Below are 21,382 nucleotides of genomic sequence, written 5' to 3' on the forward strand. Positions count from 1 at the left end.
GTACACGTTGTTGAGTGAGCTGGTGCGGATGACTTGAGTGTTCGTTCCCGCCCGCCTAAGGAAGGACATCAGCGTCAAGGGCTCCTCAGTGTTTGTAGCGGCGTCTGTGGACACTCCTTCCTCAGGGATCCTTAGCGCCTCGAGTTCCGGCGTGACCCTCTCTGCTTCAGGTTCCTCTACACGTGGGGAAGACATCTCGAAGGCGTCTGTAGACTCATTCCCCGCCCTCAATGGCTCCTCACTGATGGCGATGATCGGAGCGAAGGTTTCATTCTGTACCGGGGAAGGGGAGGTGAGGGCGGCGACAAGGCTTGCGGGGAGGGACGGAGTCAGGGTGGTTGCTGTCAGGGACTCTTCTTGTGGCTCCGGAGTGGCTGCATCGGGCCCTGGATCAACAGTAGCAGTGGTGGGTGTCGTGGTCTCAGAAACATCACTATCGTCAGCCACAGGAGCTCTGACGTCAATCGGTGCTGTGGAAGGCGTTGTCACCGCTAGGGCAGCACTGGACTCACTGCCCTCAGGCCCAGCAAGAGGCGTGGTCGGGGCGGCGGTGATCAGGCCCGGTCGTCTGCGGTTGTTGAAGAATGAGAGGAGAGCCGCAAGATCCACGTCGTTGGGAGTGATGCTGTTAATGTTGATGAGGCCGTTGAAGCCTTTGAAGTCCTCGAAGATTGTGTTGATGTCGTCCTGTGAAGGCGTGGGCGGCAGAACAGTGCTGGGGGAATCGACGTCGAGGGCGAAGTCGTCGCTCGCCTCTATAAACACAATAAGCAGTCATAGTATAGAAGAGCTTGGCCACCTTCATCACAGCCGCCATGTTGCTGCCAAAGGAGTCCGCGAAATTCTAAGTGTTGGCTCCCACCTCTCTCGCTAGTTGCTTGATGGTATTAATCATTGAATAACGGTTATGTGGTTGTAATAGAAGGTTTGTGTGTACAGGAGCTTGCTTGAAGTGATCGCTTCTTTCTCTTTTTTACATTAGAGGAAGCAATGAAGGGCAAACAAAAAAACAAACAAGGATTAAAAGGCCACAAAACTACTGATCTCCCCCCCCCCAAAAAAAAAAAAAGCGATAGCGATAGAGCTGGTTAAAATTACGTAGCGAGCCACTTTGGTATTTAATGAACAAATACCGAAGCTCTACGGCAGGTCTGACATATGTGGCGTGAAAATCTACGGGTTTGAGTCAGACAGTATGACTTACCCAGTGACGTTGTAGGTTGTTGACACGTGAATCCATGCCGGCCTCAGGGGAGACAGCACATGCATTGAAGGACATCTGTGGCGTGCATGAAAAGAACCCGTACTTACCACCAAAAGGGAAAGAGGCGTCGGGCGGCAGAGCGTGAAGCCATTTTTTGCCTGTCGGCCATAATGTTCAGGGCAATGAGAGAGGCTTACAGATGTGAGGAGCAGAGATGAGGTGTGTTTTGGCCTTGTTTTTTGGTCTCCTGAGTGTTTTTTCCTTTGTGTCTTCCATACTGACCTCAGGGAAGGCAGCACATGCATTGAAGGATATCCGTGGCGTGCATGAAAAGAACCCGTACTTACTACCAGGAAGGAAAGAGGCGTCAGGGCAGAGCGTGAAGCCATTTTTTGCCTGACGGCCATCATGCTCCGGGCAATGAGAGAGGCTTAAGGGGCTATTACACTGGGCAAATTTTCCGTGGATCTTCAGTCAAACCACGATTTCCGCTGGCCTGGTTTTCATTTGTTTCTTGTTATTGCTGCTGCTGATGATGGTGAGTAATACCGTCGTCATTCAAGGAACTCTACCGTAGCTTTGGAAGATCGTGGACACGTCAGAAAACCATGGAAATATGAGAACCACGCCAGCGGAAATCGTGGTTTGACTGAAGATCCACGGAAAATTTGCCCAGTGCAATAGCCCCTTTACAGATGTGAGGAGCAGAGATGAGGTGTGTTTTGGCCTTGTTTTTTGGTCTCCTGAGTGTTTTTTTCCTTTATGTCTGTAGGTTATCAAGTTGAACTAACCTCTAGACCGAAATATATCTAAAACTTCACTATATATTCACCCCGTCAGCAGCACAGATGGCGCCAATATAAAACACTTGCCTGCGCCATAACGGGCTGGGGACGATCACCAGGCCCCACTAAGAAAGCCTACCGGTGCCATAGGTTAAACGTGAAAAAACACGTATAGTTCTGGATCTAACCCAAAGTTGCCAGGTTGTCGTACTCAGCCTTTTATGCTTGCCAATTTCCGACCCAAGAACTGCCTCCTTCACCCCAATAACTGCCTTCGTATATAGTTATCGTTTAAAATACATTCAAATACAATTAACTACAAGCTTCATTATTTAGTGTGTATAGCGCCATTAATGTATACAGTTAGTTACGATTAGTTGCTGTCTAGCGTCCTTGCGTCGTGGTTAATTATTGGTGTTTCTTGGCAATGGTTATGGGTGAGAAACCGGTAAATACGAGGCTCTGAGTACGATGGTCTGGCAACGGTGATCTAACCTTAGTCCACGACCTGGCCACATCAACACCAGCCTTTCACCTGTACTTAAGAGGTCAACAAGGCGGAAGGAATTCAGAGTTCACGACCTCGTTATCCTTACCTGACCTTAGTTGATATGTTGGACGTGTGTCTTTCATGTTCGCAAGTGTTAAGGTATTCAGAACAAAGCTATGTACTAACCTACACGACCCTCGTTTATTCAGATCTGTAAAATTACATAAGTATAGCAACAATGCTTAAAACTAAAGGATCATATGTTAAGAATAATGCCCTCTCCAATCTGCTGATCAAAGTTGTTACAGTGGTATATCTGCCTGTAAAGTAGAAGATAGATAGATAGATAGATAGGTAGATAGATAGATAGATGAGAGAGAGAGAGAGAGAGAGAGAGAGAGAGAGAGAGAAGGAAAGAGAGGCCGTTACGCTTTAATGTAGTTTATCTCATACTTCAAATCTAGTCTTAAAACAAAATGAAAACTCGTCAAACATAGCAAACATTTAGTCTATCGGTTAATTAAGGTGATTTTCGATTAATTACGGTTAGCAACATGATGAAGATAATTTGTGTAGCATAACTAAAATCACTGCATCAACTCAGCGCATCGAAGTCAAATTAAAAATCAAAGCAATAACTAAAATCATCGTGTAGCAACATGATTAAAATACATTCAAATACAGCTAACTACAAGCTTCATTATTTAGTGTGTATAGCGCCATTAATGTATACGGTTAGTTATGATTAGTTGTTGTGTAGCGTCCTTGCGTCGTGGTGTGCCCTGGTGTGTCGGGGGACGAGGTAGGCAGATGGTGAGGAACTCGTATTCGGGGGCGTCCATGTGTTGACTGACTGACCAGCTTTTCCTTGTGTTGCATTCGTGTGGATTCTTAGGTGTTCAATCTGTTTCCTTGTCCTGTATTCCTGTGTGTCCTTGTGTATTAATTCTCAACGTTCCTTCCATATTGTTTCCTTCTTGTATTTTCGTGTCTTCGTCTACGCTTCCTCCATCTTGTTCCCTTGTCTTTTATTTGTGTGTATTAACTCTCAACGTTCCTTCCATATTGTTTCCTTCTTGTATTTTTGTGTCTTCGTCTACGCTTCCTCCATCTTGTTCCCTTGTCTTTTAATTGCGCGTGTTCACCCTCTATGTTTCTTCCACCTTGTTTCCTTGTCATCTTTTCTTGTGTGCCTTCTACGTTTTCTTTACTCTCTTTTCTTGTCTTCAATTCTCGTGTTCCCTTGTGTATCTCCTCTACGGTCCCTTCACCTTGTTTCCTTTTCTTTTCTTATGTGCCTTCTATGTTTTCTTTAACCTCATTTCTTGTCTTCAATTCTCGTGTTTCCTTGTGTATCCCCTGTACGGTAGCTTTGTTTCCTTGTCTTGTATCCTTGTGTAACTTTGTATATTCACTCTACGCTCCTTCCATCCGAAAATACGATAACTATTAGGTCCATGTATAAACTTCAATGGCGTAAACTCTCTCGTGTCATTGTACGGGTGGACAGTGGGGATGGTTTGCCCTGAACAATATGGCGGCTCAAGAACTATCTCTCAGAGCATGCATTTACGTACCTCGCCGCCTCTTTCAAATGCATAAATTCATTGGCAGTGGGGATGGTTTGCCCTGAACAATATGGCGGCTCAAGAATTATCTCTCAGAGCATGCATTTACGTACCTCGCTGCCTCTTTCAAATGCATAAATTCCTTAGCAATGGCCTTTGTTTTGCCCGGAACAATATGGCGGCGCAAGGACTTCACAGCATGCAGTTACTTGCCCGCGCGCCTCCTTCAAATATGGACTTTGGCGATGGTTTGCCCTGAACAATATGGCGGCGCAAGGACTTCACAGCATGCATTTACTTGCCCGCGCGCCTCCTTCAAATATGGACACTGGCGATGGTTTGCCCGGAACAATATGGCGGCACAAGAACTTCACCCCAGATCATGCATTTACTAGCCCACGCCGCCTTCTTAAAAGTCCATTAAATCCTTGGCAGTGGCGATGGTATTGGCCTCAACAAAAGAACATGCATCTATTTGTCTGCATCGCATTCTTCCTATGAACTCGCTTCTCACCACAGAGGCCCGGGTACTCCAGGGAGCAGGAGGTGCCGTCGGGGCAGGCGGAGCACGGCGCGCCCCGGAGGTACATCTGGCTGAAGATAATGTTCCCCGCCGGGCCGTAGTTACACGTGTAGAGCTTCTTCCACCACCCGTCCTCCAGGAACATCGTGAAGCCACAGCCGATGCGCGATGTGTCCCACCATAGCATCTGCGTGTAGTGCCCCGTCTGCAGCGTGAACCTGACGGAGAGATGACGGAGGCGGTGAAGGGGGAAGGTACTGACTGCAGGCTACGGGCAGACATTCTCTGTGTCGTACAGGAAGTAACTTTGGGTACAATTGCCTTGTACCCTAACCTGAACGAGAGTAAGAACACTGATCTTTTACTATGTTTACATAAGTGATCTCTGCATGGTCTGCGACTCTGTCTCAGCCGCAATCAGCCAAGCTCTTTAAAGGCTGACGGCAATGCTATAAGCCACGCAAGGCAGCGGTGTGTATTTCGTCTTGATGTATAATTTACTTCGTGCTGGATCAAAGCTGCGGGTTACTAATCTTATTTTTTTATAGTGAGTCTTATTGGAAATCTTTTTAAGAATAATGCTCATCAGAAATTCACGATGGATGCCCAGCTGGGATGAAGGGAAGGTGTCATGCAAGGGACGGAAATCAGTAATCCAGACAATGAGTCCAGTGTTCGGGGACTCACTGGAAGGGCTGGATGCTGCTGTTGGAGAAGTCCTGCACCTCGTTGTACCAGCTGAGGATGGCGCGGTTCCACTGCACCCTCAGGTCCAGGTTGCTCTGGAAGCTGATGAAAAGGTTCTGGCCGACCCCAAACCTGTCTGTGGAAGGCATGGCATTAGTGTATTACTGCCCAGCCCAGGAAGGTCCCCCCACCCCCCACACACCCGGCCAAGGATCTTACTCACCCACGCGTCGACAGTCAGGACACTCGTGCTCGAAGACGCACTGGTCGGCGTGCCGCTGCGCCACTCTGGCCAGCTCATCGTCCCACACCTGACGGGAAACACTCCTTGACGAATGCAACATCATCCTGCCTTACACAAACTAACAGTGTCACTCATGAAACAGCCAGGCGCCTCTGCCACGGCGTGGAGGCGACATACTTCAACAAGAAATACCTAAAGCTTGAATAGTGCCACAGGTCAACGTTAGGAGGAGGAGGAAACACTGACCAATGTCCTCATGTTAGCGGCGGGAGGCTGCGGGCCCGGCGCCCCTCTCCTCTCCTCTCCTCGCGCCACCTGCGACCTCAGCTGGTTGTGCATCGCCGTGATGGTCGCGGCGCTCTGGGAACTCACGCCTCTGCCCCGCACTTGAGACCCGCAGCGAGGACCCACCCCGGAAAATTTGCACAGCGTATGTTCGGGCGTGAACTTGCAGTAGTCAGTGCTCTGCCCCGCTGCCAAGCCCAGGCACGCCGCCACCATCAGCAGGAGACATATCCTGGACACCGTGGTCGTCATTGTCGTCTGGAAGATCAGAAAAAAAAGTGAGAAGACGAAATCAATAACGGGAAGCTCCACAAAGAAAGCGAAGACAAGGCACGGTATGCACGCCGCGCTGCCACTCAAGGGATTGCGTTCATCTTTTTTTTATGTATATATGAAACTTGGTCTTCCATGTGGCGTCAAAAGTCTTAAAAAGGTGCAGAAAATATATCAGTGTTCATATCGGGACAATCCGGTCTGCACGTCGCTCGGCGGAAGGATTTTTACTGCGATAGATAAATAGATAGATAGATAAATAGATAGATGAATAGATTAACAGATAGATGGATAGATAGATAATTAGACACACACACACACACACACACACACACACACACACACACACACACACACACACACACACACACACACACACACACACACACACACACACGTACACACACTCTAGGGCTTGGTGACGACACAGGGATTGGCGAAGGGGAGCGTGGCGTTGTGACGGTGAGCGGAGGGTGGGTGACTGGTGACCTTGCCTCCCTCCACCATATGCTGTTTCCTCTTCCTCCCTCCTCTCGTACGTGTCTCCTAGTAACATCCGTATCTCATCCCCCGACGCGTGACACACAACAAAAAGATGAAAAAATATAAGTCAGCCGTCGGGAATTTCAACAGTGCAGTAGATAGCAATCCGCCTCTTATTCTGGCTGGTGACTGGTGACCTTGCCTCCCTCCACCATATGCTGCTGCCTCTTCCTCCCTCCTCTCATACGTGTCTCCTGGTAACATCCGTATCTCATCCCCCGACGCGTGACACAGAACAAAAAGATGAAAAAAATATAAAAGAAAATTCAGCCGTCGGGGATTTCAACAGTACAGTAGATAGCAATCCTCCTTTTTTTTCGGCGCACATTCTCAACATTTGGTAAGACTTTCGTAGAGGTTGTGGTGTTAGTATTTCCAAGGGTAGTTTCAGTAGTTTCATGAGCCTAGTGGTAGTTTGACAAGGCTTCTTCACCAGGAACTTTAAAAACACTCACGAGAACTCGACTAATCTCCCTTGTGGCCTTTGGAAATGCTTGTGGTGAATGCCGAAAGCGTCTGAGAATGCGTGCCTATAAGCTGCATTTTTCTCATTTCCTTCAACATTTTGCTTTTTCTTTAATTAAGTCGAAGAATTATAAAGTTATCCCGACAAGTTCATTTCGTTATCAGATAAGACGTGCAAGTTCTCTCGATGCATCAGTCATTAGTCTACTACTACCACTACTACTACTACTACTACTACTACTACTACTACTACTACTACTACTACTACCTGTTTTTTTTTTAACGTCATATTAATCTTTAACAAAAATAATGTGGTTGACTTATCTTTTTTGACTCGTTTCTCAAGGCGTGGTTATGTGGTTTCGTTGATTCATTATATCATTCTTTACGACTGAATTTGTAATATGTCCAACACTTCTAACTAACTTCGTCCCAACAGTGGAATTAAAAAGCCAGACTAGCCACACAACTGTTAACAAATACCACTAAGGCGTTTAAATAATCTGCGTAATTCTACTACTATTAAGATTAGGTCAGTCTCATGGTTCATTATCTCTTGCGTTTCCTTCAAGGTTGACAATAGGCGTGAGAACGTTCCTCCCCTCCCCCCCTCTAGTTCCTCCCACTTGTTCCCCTCCTTGTTCCCCCTTCCTCCTCTTTTAATCTGTCCGCAAGAAAGGAGGGCCCACAGCTCACGGGGAGAAGAGTGACATATTTTCTACTTGTCAGGCGCTTGTTTCTAAATCATAGGTTCTTTAGCAGATAATTTCCCATCTGGTGGTGAGACTGAATTACGGGAACGCTCGCCCGTGATGGAAAGGTCTTGCGGCAATGACTGGAGGCTCCGAGGTGGATGGGTGGGTGGGTGGGGTGCAGGAAGGGGTGTGTGTTGCGTAAGGCTTTTTTGTGGAGATACACCTCGACGTTTCTCGGTCAAATCGCTGTCGTTGCTGCAGTCATTTGGCCACTCTTCTCTATTCAGGAGCAGTAACTAGCGGGCTTTTTTTTCATTATTGTTTTCTTTTTTTTTTTTACGCCCTTGCACTGTTTCCTCTGCTGTAAAAAAAAAATTCAGTGTTGTGTTCTCTTTTTCGTTGATGGAAGATTTATTTTTATTTTTATCATCGGCTGTCATGGAGGGATTCTGTCTTGTAGTTAGCGTTGGGTAATGTAGATGTAAGGCGCTGATATTTACGGATAAGCATCAAGTAGATATGCGTAGAATGTATGCCTATATATATATTAGTGCTTTATACTTTACTATTACTAACAATACTTGTCTCTATCTTTTTTTTTATTGTTGTTATCTGTGTTGTGGTTACATGTCGCCAGTTGTTGATTCTGAGATACTCTTGCAACAGAATCTTATGTTTTGCGCTGCCAACCTTTGCTGCGTTTAAAATATAGAAATGTTTGTTTATTTTTTATTTTTTGATGCGTAGTCGTGTACAAGTGTTGACCAATGCACATAAATTCCGATTATTATGAGTGTGTGGGAGGGGGACGGTGTGTGTGTGTGTGTGTGTGTGTGTGTGTGTGTGTGTGTGTGCGCGCGAATACTTTCCCTTGTAATCATGTGTAACTAATGTTTGCCAAATACCATCAACGTCGTTCCTCCTGCCTGCATACACACACACACACACACACACACACACACACACGACAAACACACACACACACACGACAAACACACACAAACATCCGCAATATTCAACATTTAATATTTACAATCAAACAGACCAAAAACCGGATATCAGGGAGTAAGGCAGAGTGACCTTTCCGTCCGTCCCGTTCCTCTGCGTGTCTGGCGTGAAGGTCGTGGACGGATGCGCAAGGTCCTGGGACGCACGCAGGTGGTCCAGACAGCTTGACACTTTGCTCCGCGTGACGCCCGACCACAACGATTATCAAGGAAAGTAATCATTATAAAGCACGATTATGTAGTTTAAGGTGACGTGTAAGTAGTGGACTCATATCTCAGTCTTGCGCAAGCTCCGTTCCTTTGCCATGACCATTTGTATCATTTATAAAGGGGCTATTACACTGGGCAAATTTTCCGTGGATCTTCAGTCAAACAAAGATTTCCGCTGGGGTGGTTCTCATATTTCCGTGGTTTTCTGACGTGTCCACGATCTTTCAAAGCAACAGTAGATTTCACCGAAGGACGACGGTATTACTCATCATCATCAGCAGCAGCAGCAATAACAAGAAACAAATGAGAACCACGCTAGCGGAAATCGTGGTTTGACTGAAGATCCACGGAAAATTTGCCTAGTGTAATAGCCCCTTGAGAAGTAGACTCGTATCGCAATCTCGCGCCAACTTTGTCTCTTCACCATGACCAGTCGTAGTATTTATAAGTGGTAGACTCAACGACACACGGATATAATGAAAAGATAGACAGAAAACGTGTAAGAGAAGCACAAACAGGCGAATTACATACCAGTTTCCCACAAGCTCCCCCTCTTTGCCATGACCCCTCGTATCCAGTTTTATCAAAGAGGAAAAAGCTGGAAAGAAGGAAGTCGGGGTGGCTCCAGGACGTCTGCTTTTAACTGCTTTATTATGGAGGAGTTTTGAGGTTTGTTTAAGCAACCTCAGGATAAGTAAATATTATGATTTCCTCGAGTACTTGCGGCAATGACAGCTTGCGGCCATTCCGACCCGCCTTGTGGTCTGTGTGGTCGCTCGTCGCCCTCCCGCCCTCGCCCCTTCCCCCCACTCGTCTTTTAAAAGGGAATTGGCAAACTTAATTTTTAGCTTGAGGATTGCGTTACCAGCGATTTGCATTTTTTTTTTTACAGTAAGGAAGCAGTTCAAGGGCAAAACATATGAAAGCAAAAGAGCCCGCTAAGCACTGCCCCTTTAACCCGGTAGCAGCGACGGGCCAAATTTGTGGCCTTACCGTGTTACCAGCGACGGGCCACATTTTTGCCATGATGTAAACCCCCCAAAATAGATGATGCATAAACTGATCACAAATGCGTTGATATATATTATGAAATGGTTTGCGTGAGTGATGACTTTTTCTCATTTTTCTCGCTTAGAGGGACCTTTAAGAAACATGATCCTCGCAGGTACCAGGTTTAATGAGAGTAGAGTGTCCAAAAGAGACGCGTAAGATAGGGTGACGATGACGATGAAAACGACGATTACAGTGATAACAACAAGGTAGGAATGGTAATGATAACAAATGATAACGAACGACATCTTCACATCGAACTCGAAGTAGCCCAAAACAGGTGATGATGACGACGAACATGACGAGACAAAATTACATAGTCGATGACGAAGCACCAACGCCCGGTAGCGGTTCACCCACGATAGATTGCTTCCCATTTAGGCCATTGAGATGACTTAAAGATATTCTACTATTGTGCGTTTAGGAATGTGTGAGAGCTTTTTATATGATTGCAGGAAGTGTGTGTGTGGTTATGATGTGTGTATGTATGTGTGTGTGTATGTGTGTCTTTTATCCAAGCATCCCGGATATTTGTATTGTTATTGGTGCAGCTGATAATTTGCGGTGACGGGATGTGTTGTTGTGACGTGTGCCTCTGGTGTGTGTGTGTGTGTGTTTGTGTGTGTGTGTGTGTGTGTGTGTTTTTCCCCCTTGCTGTCCCGGAAACAAACATGCATGGAAGCTCCCCCCCATCCCCCCTGCCCCGCCGCGACCCTCACTCCCCACACGCCTCACGGATACACTAATACGCCATTCATTATGTTATTATTACTATTCCTGCTTATTGTTGTACTTGTCGCTTGCTACAATGACGTGTGTGGATGTCTCTTCTTCCTTGTTATTATCATTTTGACTTTATTATGCTTTTAGTTCTCGTGTTCATCGCTATCATCTCCAATCTTGCACTAATACCGTGTGAAGGCCGCACAGAACGAGTATACCGCCGTGATAGAAAGTCCGACTGAGTGCCATACGGCGGGACGGTCGGTGGCAGGCCATATGTTGCCTACCTGAGCGAGTTGCGTCACGCTCAGCCAGTCGCTCGCTCCCTCACCTTCCTTCTCCTTGCCGCCCCATCCCTCACTCACCCTCATTCTGTCTTCCCTTGCTCCCCACCCTCTCCTTCACTCACGCTGTCTTTCCTCACCCATCCACAATCTGTCGTTCTTCCTCCCTTACACACCAACACACATATACACTCTTACCCAGTCGTCTTTCCTAACCCATACACACTCTGTTTAATCCCCTTTCCCTGCCTTGACACATACTATTTCAGCACCTATCTAGCCCATGTCACCCCCTTTCCCCTTCCCCTACACACACCTACACACACACACACACACTCGTATTCCCTAACCTATATACAATCTGTTAATCACTCTTTCCTTGCCTTGACACATATAATTTTTCTTCGCCTATCTACCCCATCTCTTCACCCTCTCATTCCCTGCCCCCATAGATAGAAAAGGAGAGAGAGGTCTTATTTAATTGCTATAATGAAACAACTTAACAAATTCGTTCAATCCTAAAATATTTCGTTCCTAACCGGAGTCTCCTTAGCAACTCTCTCCATTCAACCACCATCAGTCCACTGGTCCACTCACTCTCCCTTGCACTTCTTCCTTTCTCCTCCTCCTCCTCCTCCTCCTCCTCCTCCTCCTCCTCCTCCTGCTCATCCATCACCTCTCTCAGCCACAGGTTTATCTCGCTCTAGATCATTAAGGTTTCTGAACTCATTAGCGAAGCTCTAACGCTGACTTAGGAGGAGTTTCTATAACCTGAGGCAGCGATGAGTGTGGAGGGGAGGAGGAGGAGGAGGAGGAGGAGGAGAAAGGAGTGCATGGGAAAGAGAGGTGGCTAAAGAGGCTCCGATCACGCACGAAGTATTTCAGGATTTTACGAATTTGATCAGTCGTTTCAGTATAGCAATTACATATATTATCTCTCTCTCTCTCTCTCTCTCTCTCTCTCTCTCTCTCTCTCTCTCTCTCTCTCTCTCTCTCTCTCTCTCTCTCTCTCTCTCTCTCTCTCTCTCTCTCTCTCTCTCTCTCTCTCCTTTATCTATCTATCTATCTATGTATTTTGTCATTTTCATTTTCTTTCTTTCATCCTTGTTGTTGTTGTTGTTGTTGTTGTTGTTGTTGTTGTTGTTGTTGTTGTTGTTGTTGTTGTTGTTGTTGTTGTTGTTGTTGTTGTTGTTGTTGTTGATGATGATGATGATGATGATGATGATGATTCCTTTATCGCTGGTGTCGTTTGTCTTTGCTGTCTCCGTAGTCTGTTTGTTTAGGTCAGTGTCGTGTTCAGGTGCAGGAAGCAGATGGCGGAGCACTCGATGGGATGGCTTCGATTACACTGTGGCGCCTTCTTGTTGATTCCATGTTCATATGTTTGCTTTTTATCAGTCTTTGCCGCGAGAATAACTTTACTATCCATCACTTTACTCGTATGATATATTACTATTTGTTTGGATTTACCGGGAGAATAACTTTACCATGCCTTACTATTCTCTTACGATTTCTTTTTCTTTTTTCTTTATTCAGTGCATCAAGGAAGGTCGCACGAACATAAACATACAAACGGTGTAAATAATCATTGTATCATATCTTCGTGCTGATCTCCCTCTCAATCCTCGACTTGTTTCGTCACGCGGGGAGGGAAATGACAGCTTAGGGGACGTATCAGGAGCATGGGTTTGCTGATAACATAACCGCGAGCAAAGAAATGGATGTCAAGAAAATGTGGGGGTATTCATAAGGTTTTGTTGATACGAGAACCGGGTAGGACACGTAGTAATGGGTTTAAACTGGATAAATTCAGATTCAACAGAGACATAGGCAAAAATCGGTTTACTGACAGAGTGGTGGATGAGTGGAATAGGCTTAGCAGTCATGTGGTAAGTGCCAATACAAATGTCACATTCAAAAATAGATTAGATAAATTCATGGACAGAGATATTAGGTGGGGTTAGGTTCACGGGAGCTTAGGTTCAAAGGAGCTGCCTCGTACAGGACTACCGGCCTCTTGCAGACTCCTATGTTCTTATGTTCTTATGTGTAAGGGGGGGAGGGGACGAGGTGGAAACGCGTGGGAATTTTGTTGTTATTGACGGCAGGAAGAGAAGGGCCATCGGAAAGGAAGCTTGAGGGCGCATTACGAGTATATGTTGTTGATAAGATAACCACAAGCAAAAAAAAGTGATATTAAAGAGTTTGTGTGTAGAGGGCGGGGGGGGGGGGGGACTTAGGCCTTAACTTCTTTCTTTTATGACGTTAGTAAGATAAGAGAATGACAAACTTTTTTTGATAGTTTGTTGATAAGATAACCACGGACAACCACAAGCAAAAAAAGTGATATTAAAAAGATTGTGTGTAGGAGGGTGTGGGGGGGGGGGGGGACTTACGCCATATATTTTTTTATGACGTTGGTAAGAGAATGGCCGTCACAAGCACTAGTTTGTTGATAAGATAACCACGGGCAAAGAAAGTGATATTAAGAAAGTGTGCAAGAGGAGAAAACTCGGACCTCACTTTCTCATTCTTTCCGTTAGCAAGAAAAGAACCGTCGGAAAGGAAGTCTGAGGGCGCATCACGACTATTTGTTTGCTGATATCACCACGATCGAAGAAAGTGATATTGAGAAAGCTTGCGTGTAGGAAGAGGGGAGGAAGTGGGCCTTCTTTTCTTTTCTTTATGCGTTAGGAAGAGGAGGGCCATCAATTTCCATGCTTCAGTTGTGTCGATGCGAGGAATGTCTTATTTTGAAGGATGAAAATGATATTGAGAAAGCTTGCGTGTAGGAAGAGGGGAGGAGGTGGGTCTTATTTTCTTTTCTTTATGCGTTAGGAAGAGGAGGGCCATCAATTTCCATGCTTTAGTTGTGTCGATGCGAGGAATGCCTTATTTTGAAGGATGAAAATGGGACACTACAAAAATTGGGAAGGGAGAACGTACGCCATGTTTTCTTTTTGCCGTTAATAAGAGAAAGGCCGTCGATTTCCATGCTTTAGTTGTGCTGATGCGAGAAAGGTCTTATTTTGAAGGATGAAAAAGGGATACTATAAAAATTGGAAGGGGGGACGCACGCCATGTTTTCTTTATGCCGTTAACAAGAGAAAGGGCGTCGGTGTCCGTGGTCCATAGTCTCAAACGCATCGGGTTCCCTTACTACCATCTTCCAAGGCCACAGAGAAGAGTACCCGGGTTTTTATGGGTGGTGTTTTCCCGTCGAAGATGCAGAAGTCGTGTAAAAATATCACTACCATCGCAACACACTCCATGAAAACCTCAGCAACTACTATTTACGAGAGGCTTTTCAAACAGGGGATTTTCATGGGTGTTGTTTTCCCGTTGAAGATACAGAAGTCGTGTAAAACTATCACTACCATCACAACACACTCCATGAAAACCTCAGCAACTTCTATTTACGAGAGGCTTTTCAAACAGGGGATTTTCATGGGTGTTGTTTTCCCGTTGAAGACGCAGAAGTCGTGTAAAAATATCACTACCATCACAACACACTCCATGAAAACCTCAGCAACTTCAATTTACGAGAGGCTTTTCAAACAGGAGAACTGAGGCGTCGATAGGATTAGGAATACAGTCTCATGTTTTAGGTGTGTCCTGGCGGGGATGTCCTTAGATGGGGAAGAAGCGAAAACTTAACTTATTTACCTTGGTTTCGCCGCCGCCGCCGCTCGTACCCGCGTGAACGTGGGCCTAAAGAAGCCTCCTCAGCACTTCCGATACCTGGCACGTCTTGACACTCACTAGCCAAGGCACTCACGGCGCGGGACACAGGCGGCACTGGCTTCGTCCCCCCGCCACCTGGTAATATATGTACACTCCGCCGTGAAGCCCCCGCCGCCACCCTGCGCATGCGTCCCACCGTCTTGCCTCTCGCTGGGGGTTCCGGGGGCTCCTCTGTCCACCTAAAGGGCCTCGAGGGTTACCGTGCTGACCTCCGGCTCGTAAGGTCATGGTAGTACACGTTTGTATTTTTTTTTTTTTGGGGGGGGGGTCCTCGAGGGTTGCCGTGCTGACCTCCGGCGTGTAAGGTCATGGTAGTACACGTTTTTTTTTTTTTTTTTTGGGGGGGGGGGTGCGGGGGGTTTGAGGGGTTGTTGCGATTATAAAAGTTTGGGATTTTCAGGGGATTAAAAGCAACAATTCAACTACTTTCACACCAATATTCATAATCCTAAACCCTCTCACTTCTCTAAAGCCACGGAAAATGTCAACTCTTCTTCCATAAAACATTTTGACAGGCCTTCCCCGACGTTCAGGCCTTCCAAACCGTACTCGTTCCAGTCTTTTCTCACCTCCGACTTCACCCAACGCTTCCAGTCTTCCATCACACTTATATCTCCTTCCCCGACACTCAAGTCTTTTCACCCACCCTCGTCCTCATCGTTCCAGTCTTTCACCCACCCTCGTCCTCATCGTTTCCAGTCTTTTCTGGATCTTCCATCCCTCTCCTTCCCCGACACTCAAGTCTTTTCACCCACCCTCGTCCTCACCGTTCCAGTCTTTTCTCACCTCCGACTTCACCCAACGCTTCCATCCATCCACCACACTTATCTCTCCTTCCCCGACACTCAAGTCTTTTCACCCACCCTCGTCCTCACCGTTCCAGTCTTTTCTCACCTCCGACTTCACCCAACGCTTCCAGTCTTCCATCACACTTATCTCTCCTTCCCCGACACTCAAGTCTTTTCCCCCACCCTCGTCCTCACCGTCTCCCACCCCTCTAGCACCACCCTGTCATCCTCCCGTTCTCTCTGACCCTCCGAGGATGTGAGGCTTTCGAGCGGCCTTTTCCTCGCCTCACGAACATCTTAATTAGTTCCGGCGACCACTAATTCCGGTCCTGCTCCCCACACGAACCGGATCCTTCAGACGTTTATGTGCCATTACACAGTGCGTTGATTGCTTGGCACCGTCGCTCTCAACGTGAAGGAGACGAGGGAAGAGAGAAGCGATGCTGCTTGAGATTGAGCACCATGAGGCTGGTCGGAGAAGGGCTGGGCGGGCAAAAGACTTGGGTCAGTATTCTTAGACGCCTCCGACTCTAACATAAATTATTTCTAAATGCCTTAATCAACGATGTGTCACTGGAAAAGCCTGAATCTGCAATGTGTCACTCTGGGAAAGCCTGAATCTGCAATGTGTCACTCTGGAAAAGCCTGAATCTGCAATGTGTCACTCTGAATAAGCCTGAATCTGCAATGTGTCACTCTGAATAAGCCTGAATCTGCAATATGTCACTCTGAATAAGCCTGAATCTGCAATGTGTCACTCTGAATAAGCCTGAATCTGCAATGTGTCACTCTGAATAAGCCTGAATCTGCAATGTGTCACTCTGAATAAGCCTGAATCTGCAATGTGTCACTCTGGGAAAGCCTGAATCTGCAATGTGTCACTCTGGGAAAGCCTGAATCTGCAATGTGTCACTCTGGGAAAGCCTGAATCTGCAATGTGTCACTCTGGGAAAGCCTGAATCTGCAATGTGTCACTCTGGAAAAGCCTGAATCTGCAATGTGTCACTCTGGGAAAGCCTGAATCTGCAATGTGTCACTCTGGAAAAGCCTGAATCTGCAATGTGTCACTCTGGGAAAGCCTGAATCTGCAATGTGTCACTCTGGGAAAGCCTGAATCTGCAATGTGTCACTCTGGGAAAGCCTGAATCTGCAATGTGTCACTCTGGAAAAGCCTGAATCTGCAATGTGTCACTCTGGAAAAGCCTGAATCTGCAATGTGTCACTCTGGGAAAGCCTGAATCTGCAATGTGTCACTCTGGATAAGCCTGAATCAACAATGTGTCACTCTGGATAAGCCTGAATCAACAATGTGTCACTCTGGATAAGCCTGAATCAACAATGTGTCACTCTGAATAAGCCTGAATCTGCAATGTGTCACTCTGGAAAAGCCTGAATCTGCAATGTGTCACTCTGGAAAAGCCTGAATCTGCAATGTGTCACGCTGAATAAGCCTGAATCAACAATGTGTCACTCTGGATAAGCCTGAATCTGCAATGTGTCACTCTGAATAAGCCTGAATCTGCAATGTGACACTCTGAATAAGTTTGAATCTGCAATGTGTCACTCTGGAAAAGCCTGAATCAACGATGTGTCACCCTGGAAAAGCCTGAATCTGCAATGTGTCACTGAATAAGCCTTAATCTCCTATGTGTCACTCTGGAAAAGCCTGAATCAACAATGTGTCACTCTGGATAAGCCTGAATCTGCAATGTGTCACCCTGGATAAGCCTGAATCTGCAATGTGTCACTCTGGATAAGCCTGAATCTGCAATGTGTCACTCTGAATAGCCTGACTCTGCAATGTGTCACTCTGGAAAAGCCTGAATCTGCAATGTGTCACTCTGGAAAAGCCTGAATCTGCAATGTGTCACTCTGGGAAAGCCTGAATCAACAATGTGTCACTCTGAATAAGCCTTAATCTGCAATATGTCACGCTGAATAAGCCTGAATCTGCAATGTGTCATTCTGGAAAAGCCTGAATCAACAATGTGTCACTCTGAATAAGCCTTAATCTGCAATATGTCACGCTGAATAAGCCTTAATCTGCTATGTGTCACTCTGAGTAAGCCTTAATCTGCAATGTGACACTCTGAATAAGTTTGAATCTGCAATGTGTCACTCTGGATAAGCCTGAATCTGCAATGTGTCACTCTGGAAAAGCCTGAATCTGCAATGTGTCACTCTGAATAAGCCTGAATCTGCAATGTGTCACTCTGGAAAAGCCTGAATCTGCAATGTGTCACTCTGAATAAGCCTGAATCTGCAATGTGTCACTCTGGAAAAGCCTGAATCTGCAATGTGTCACTCTGGAAAAGCTTGAATCAACAATGTGTCACTCTGAATAAGCCTGAATCTGCAATGTGTCACTCTGGAAAAGCTTGAATCAACAATGTGTCACTCTGGAAAAGCTTGAATCAACAATGTGTCACTCTGAATAAGCCTGAATCTGCAATGTGTCACTCTGGATAAGCCTGAATCTGCAATGTGTCACGCTGAATAAGCCTGAATCTGCAATGTGTCACTCTGGAAAAGCCTGAATCTGCAATGTGTCACTCTGAATAAGCCTGAATCTGCAATGTGTCACTCTGAATAAGCCTGAATCTGCAATGTGTCACTCTGGAAAAGCTTGAATCAACAATTTGTCACTCTGGAAAAGCTTGAATCAACAATGTGCCACTCTGAATAAGCCTGAATCTGCAATGTGTCACTCTGAAAAAGCCTGAATCTGCAATGTGTCACTCTGAATAAGCCTGAATCAACAATGTGTCACTCTGAATAAGCCTGAATCTGCAATGTGTCACTCTAAATAAGCCTGAATCTGCAATGTGTCACTCTGAATAAGCCTGAATCTGCAATGTGTCACTCTAAATAAGCCATAATCTGCAATGTGTCACTCTGAGTAAGATGAAGACCCACCTTAATATCCAAGCAACACACTGGACTGATTGGGGCATGTGTAGCTTTTTTTTTTTTTTCAGTAAAAGAAACAGGTCAAGGCTAACAAAGAAAAGGAAAAAAAGAAAAGCCCATTCAGCGCTTCTCCGGCAAGAGCAAACAGGAGCGGGCAGAAGAAAGGTCAATTTCGGATACATATGGAAGCTAAATAGTTCATATGGATGGCGATGTAGTTGAAAGTGGCAGGTAAATAGTTCACTTGGATCACACTATGGAAGATAAATAGTTCAACCACCTTCGCCTTATCTATTCACGGTAACTTGGACAACCTTGATCGTTATGCATGAGGCTATAACGTAATGTCCTATTGTTTACGCAACGTGTCAGGGTCGTATCTTGAAACATTTCGTCGCCCAAGTTCACATATTTGGCAGGGCTGTCGTAGAAGTTGTGGGCATTTCCAGGGGTAGTTTTATGACCCTGGTGGTAGTCTGACTCTTCCTCTGTACAGTGAACCTAAAGAAGCACTCATGACAACCCATTTGACCCCCTCTTTGACCTCTAGAAATAGTTGATGTTAGAAGTGAAAGTGTCTTATGATACCAACCTCAGTGTCCCCTGTCAGTGTGCGGCGACCTTAATATGCACAAAGGAAATTAATCACTCTAGTTTTGTTCTCCTTTGCGTCGAGAAGGAAAACGCAGCATCCTTGATGAGACACAAGATCAGATCGGTGTTGTGTCCTTCCTCTGAGGTCGCGGCACCGGTGGCCTGTTCTAAACGGAGGGAAAACAAGTCGGTCCGCTGCGTCCCTTGTCTCCCTTCCTTCCGTCCGTCCCTTCCCTCCTTCCCTTTCTTCCTTCCTTCTCTCCCTTTCTTCCGTCCGTCCCTTGTCTCCCTTCCTTCCGTCCGTCCCTTCCCTCCCTTCCTTTCTTCCTTCCTTCTCTCCCTTCCTTCCGTCCGTCCGTTCCCTCCCTTCCTTTCTTCCTTTCTTCTCTCCCTCCCTTTCTTCCTTCTCTCCCTTCCTTCCGTCCGTCTCTTCCCTCCCTTCCTTTCTTCCTTCCTTCTCTCCCTCCCTTTCTTCCTTCCTTCTCTCCCTTCCTTCCGTCCATCCCCTTTCTCCCTTCCTTCCGTCCGTCCCCTTTCTCCCTTCCTTTCTTCCTTCTTTATCTCCTTTTCTTCCGCCGGTCCGTCCTCCCTTTTTTGTTGCCGACGAGAAACGCGAGCATGACCTCCGTGCTCAGCCATCCTCAGGCTGGCGCCCCTTAGCTCCCAGGTGAGTTTCTGCCCCCCCCCCCCCCCAACACACACACACACATATGAACACAAACACCTCTTTCTGGATATTTCATATGCTGCAATATGAAAACAAGATTAAGCATGAACATCTATTTTACATGTATTTTAGCTTAGTCTTAGTGATTATGACATAGATATCTTCATAACGTAAAGTAGATACAAACTAATCATCTTGCAAAGGATAAGGTTAGGGGAATACGCTGTAGCTGCGCGTGGTCTCGGTGCTCATCTCCGTCACATTGGCCTTTAAGCCTGTGGCGGGAAATAACCCTTCACTCCGGGACGCGGGGCCTGTATGACATTCAGGTTACCACATTATGCGTTTCACGTGTTTCCCAAGTATATCCACTTATTGATCAGCCCGAAAGGAAGGATGAACAGCTTTTGACATACGCATTCTTTTGCAAATCTATAAGACGGTCCGTGAGTAAAACGTTGAAAAAGACGGTGAGTGAGGTGAATGAGAAGTGGAATAAAGCGGTCCATGAATAAAACGGTGAACAAGACGGTTTATGGGGTGAATGAGAAGTGGAATAAAGCGGTCCATGAATAAAACGGTGAACAAGACGGTTTATGGGGTGAATGAGGAGTGAAATAAAACGGTGAATAAAAAGATGTGTGTGTAATGAGTAAGTGGAATCAGGCGGCGCATGAAGCAAACGGTGAATAGGACGGTGTGTGTGGGGTGGTGAATAAAAAGTTAAATAAGACGATGAATAACTCGCCGAAAGACAATGAATCAGCATGAGCAAGGTATACCCGTAGAGGCGGGGGCGGAAGATCACCAACACCAACACCCTTCACCCAGATCGAGTCCCGCTTCCCGCTGCGCGTTTGTTTAGTTCACCGTCCTGGAACGTGAATCCAAACCCGCCTTGGACAACACAAAGGGAACGCAAACACATAGCAACTTACTTCGCAGACAACGTAAGGAATAACAAAAGAACGTTTTTCAAATTCTTTAAGACGCGCAAACATTGATAGGTCAGAACAAATCAACACCAAGGCAGCAAGGTTCATTACAAACAATTACACTCGAACGCCTGGCATCACAACACGCATCAAACAACAGATAAACATGGAACCTCTTCACATACGCAGACAAGCACACAGACTTACACTTATGTACTAGATCACAAACACTCACATTGACATTGATCCACACACATACATACATAACGCAAACAATCAACGCACTCATAACACACACTTAATACCAAACATATCACACGATCAGAGAGAGAGAGAGAGAGAGAGAGAGAAGAAAAGAAAAGAAAAGAAAAAAAGAAAAAAAGAAGAAAGAGAAGAAAGAAGAGAGAGAGAGAGAGAGAGAGAGAGAGAGAGAGAGAGAGAGAGAGAGAGAGAGAGAGAGAGAGAGAGAGAGAGAGAGAGAGAGAGAGAGAGAGAGAGAGAGAGATGAGTATTCCTGGTTTAAGAAGGTCTGCTGGTGGTCGCGAGTCTGTCATTACCACCTTCAACGCCTGGTCATCCGTGGCGCCACCAAACCCTCGATGTCCGCAGCCACAACCTCGCTGGACTTACAACACGACCCCCCTTCAGATACGTCTCCTCCCTTACCCTCCCTTCAGCCCTCTCTCCCCAATTCCTTCCCCTCCCTCT

General features: G+C 46.2%; 1 protein-coding gene across 2 annotated transcripts in view; it reads right to left on the reverse strand.

Annotated features, from left to right (window-relative positions):
* Positions 1-14,986, reverse strand: part of LOC126999831 (uncharacterized) — a 17,080-nt gene extending 2,094 nt beyond the window's left edge. For both annotated transcript variants that reach the window (XM_050862858.1, XM_050862857.1), the window contains exons 1-6: positions 14,703-14,986; positions 5,748-6,044; positions 5,481-5,568; positions 5,258-5,393; positions 4,562-4,788; positions 1-755 (exon numbers count right to left, since the gene is read on the reverse strand). The exon at positions 1-755 is cut by the window's left edge and continues 50 nt beyond it. In XM_050862858.1, coding sequence (XP_050718815.1) covers positions 1-755; positions 4,562-4,788; positions 5,258-5,393; positions 5,481-5,568; positions 5,748-6,038 — 1,497 coding nt within the window. In that variant the 5' untranslated portion in view covers positions 6,039-6,044; positions 14,703-14,986. The remainder of the gene's footprint in view (positions 756-4,561; positions 4,789-5,257; positions 5,394-5,480; positions 5,569-5,747; positions 6,045-14,702) is intronic.
* Positions 14,987-21,382: the final 6,396 nt, after the last annotated feature.

This window comes from Eriocheir sinensis, chromosome 17, assembly GCF_024679095.1.
Source record: "Eriocheir sinensis breed Jianghai 21 chromosome 17, ASM2467909v1, whole genome shotgun sequence".
Classification (NCBI taxonomy): domain Eukaryota; kingdom Metazoa; phylum Arthropoda; class Malacostraca; order Decapoda; family Varunidae; genus Eriocheir; species Eriocheir sinensis.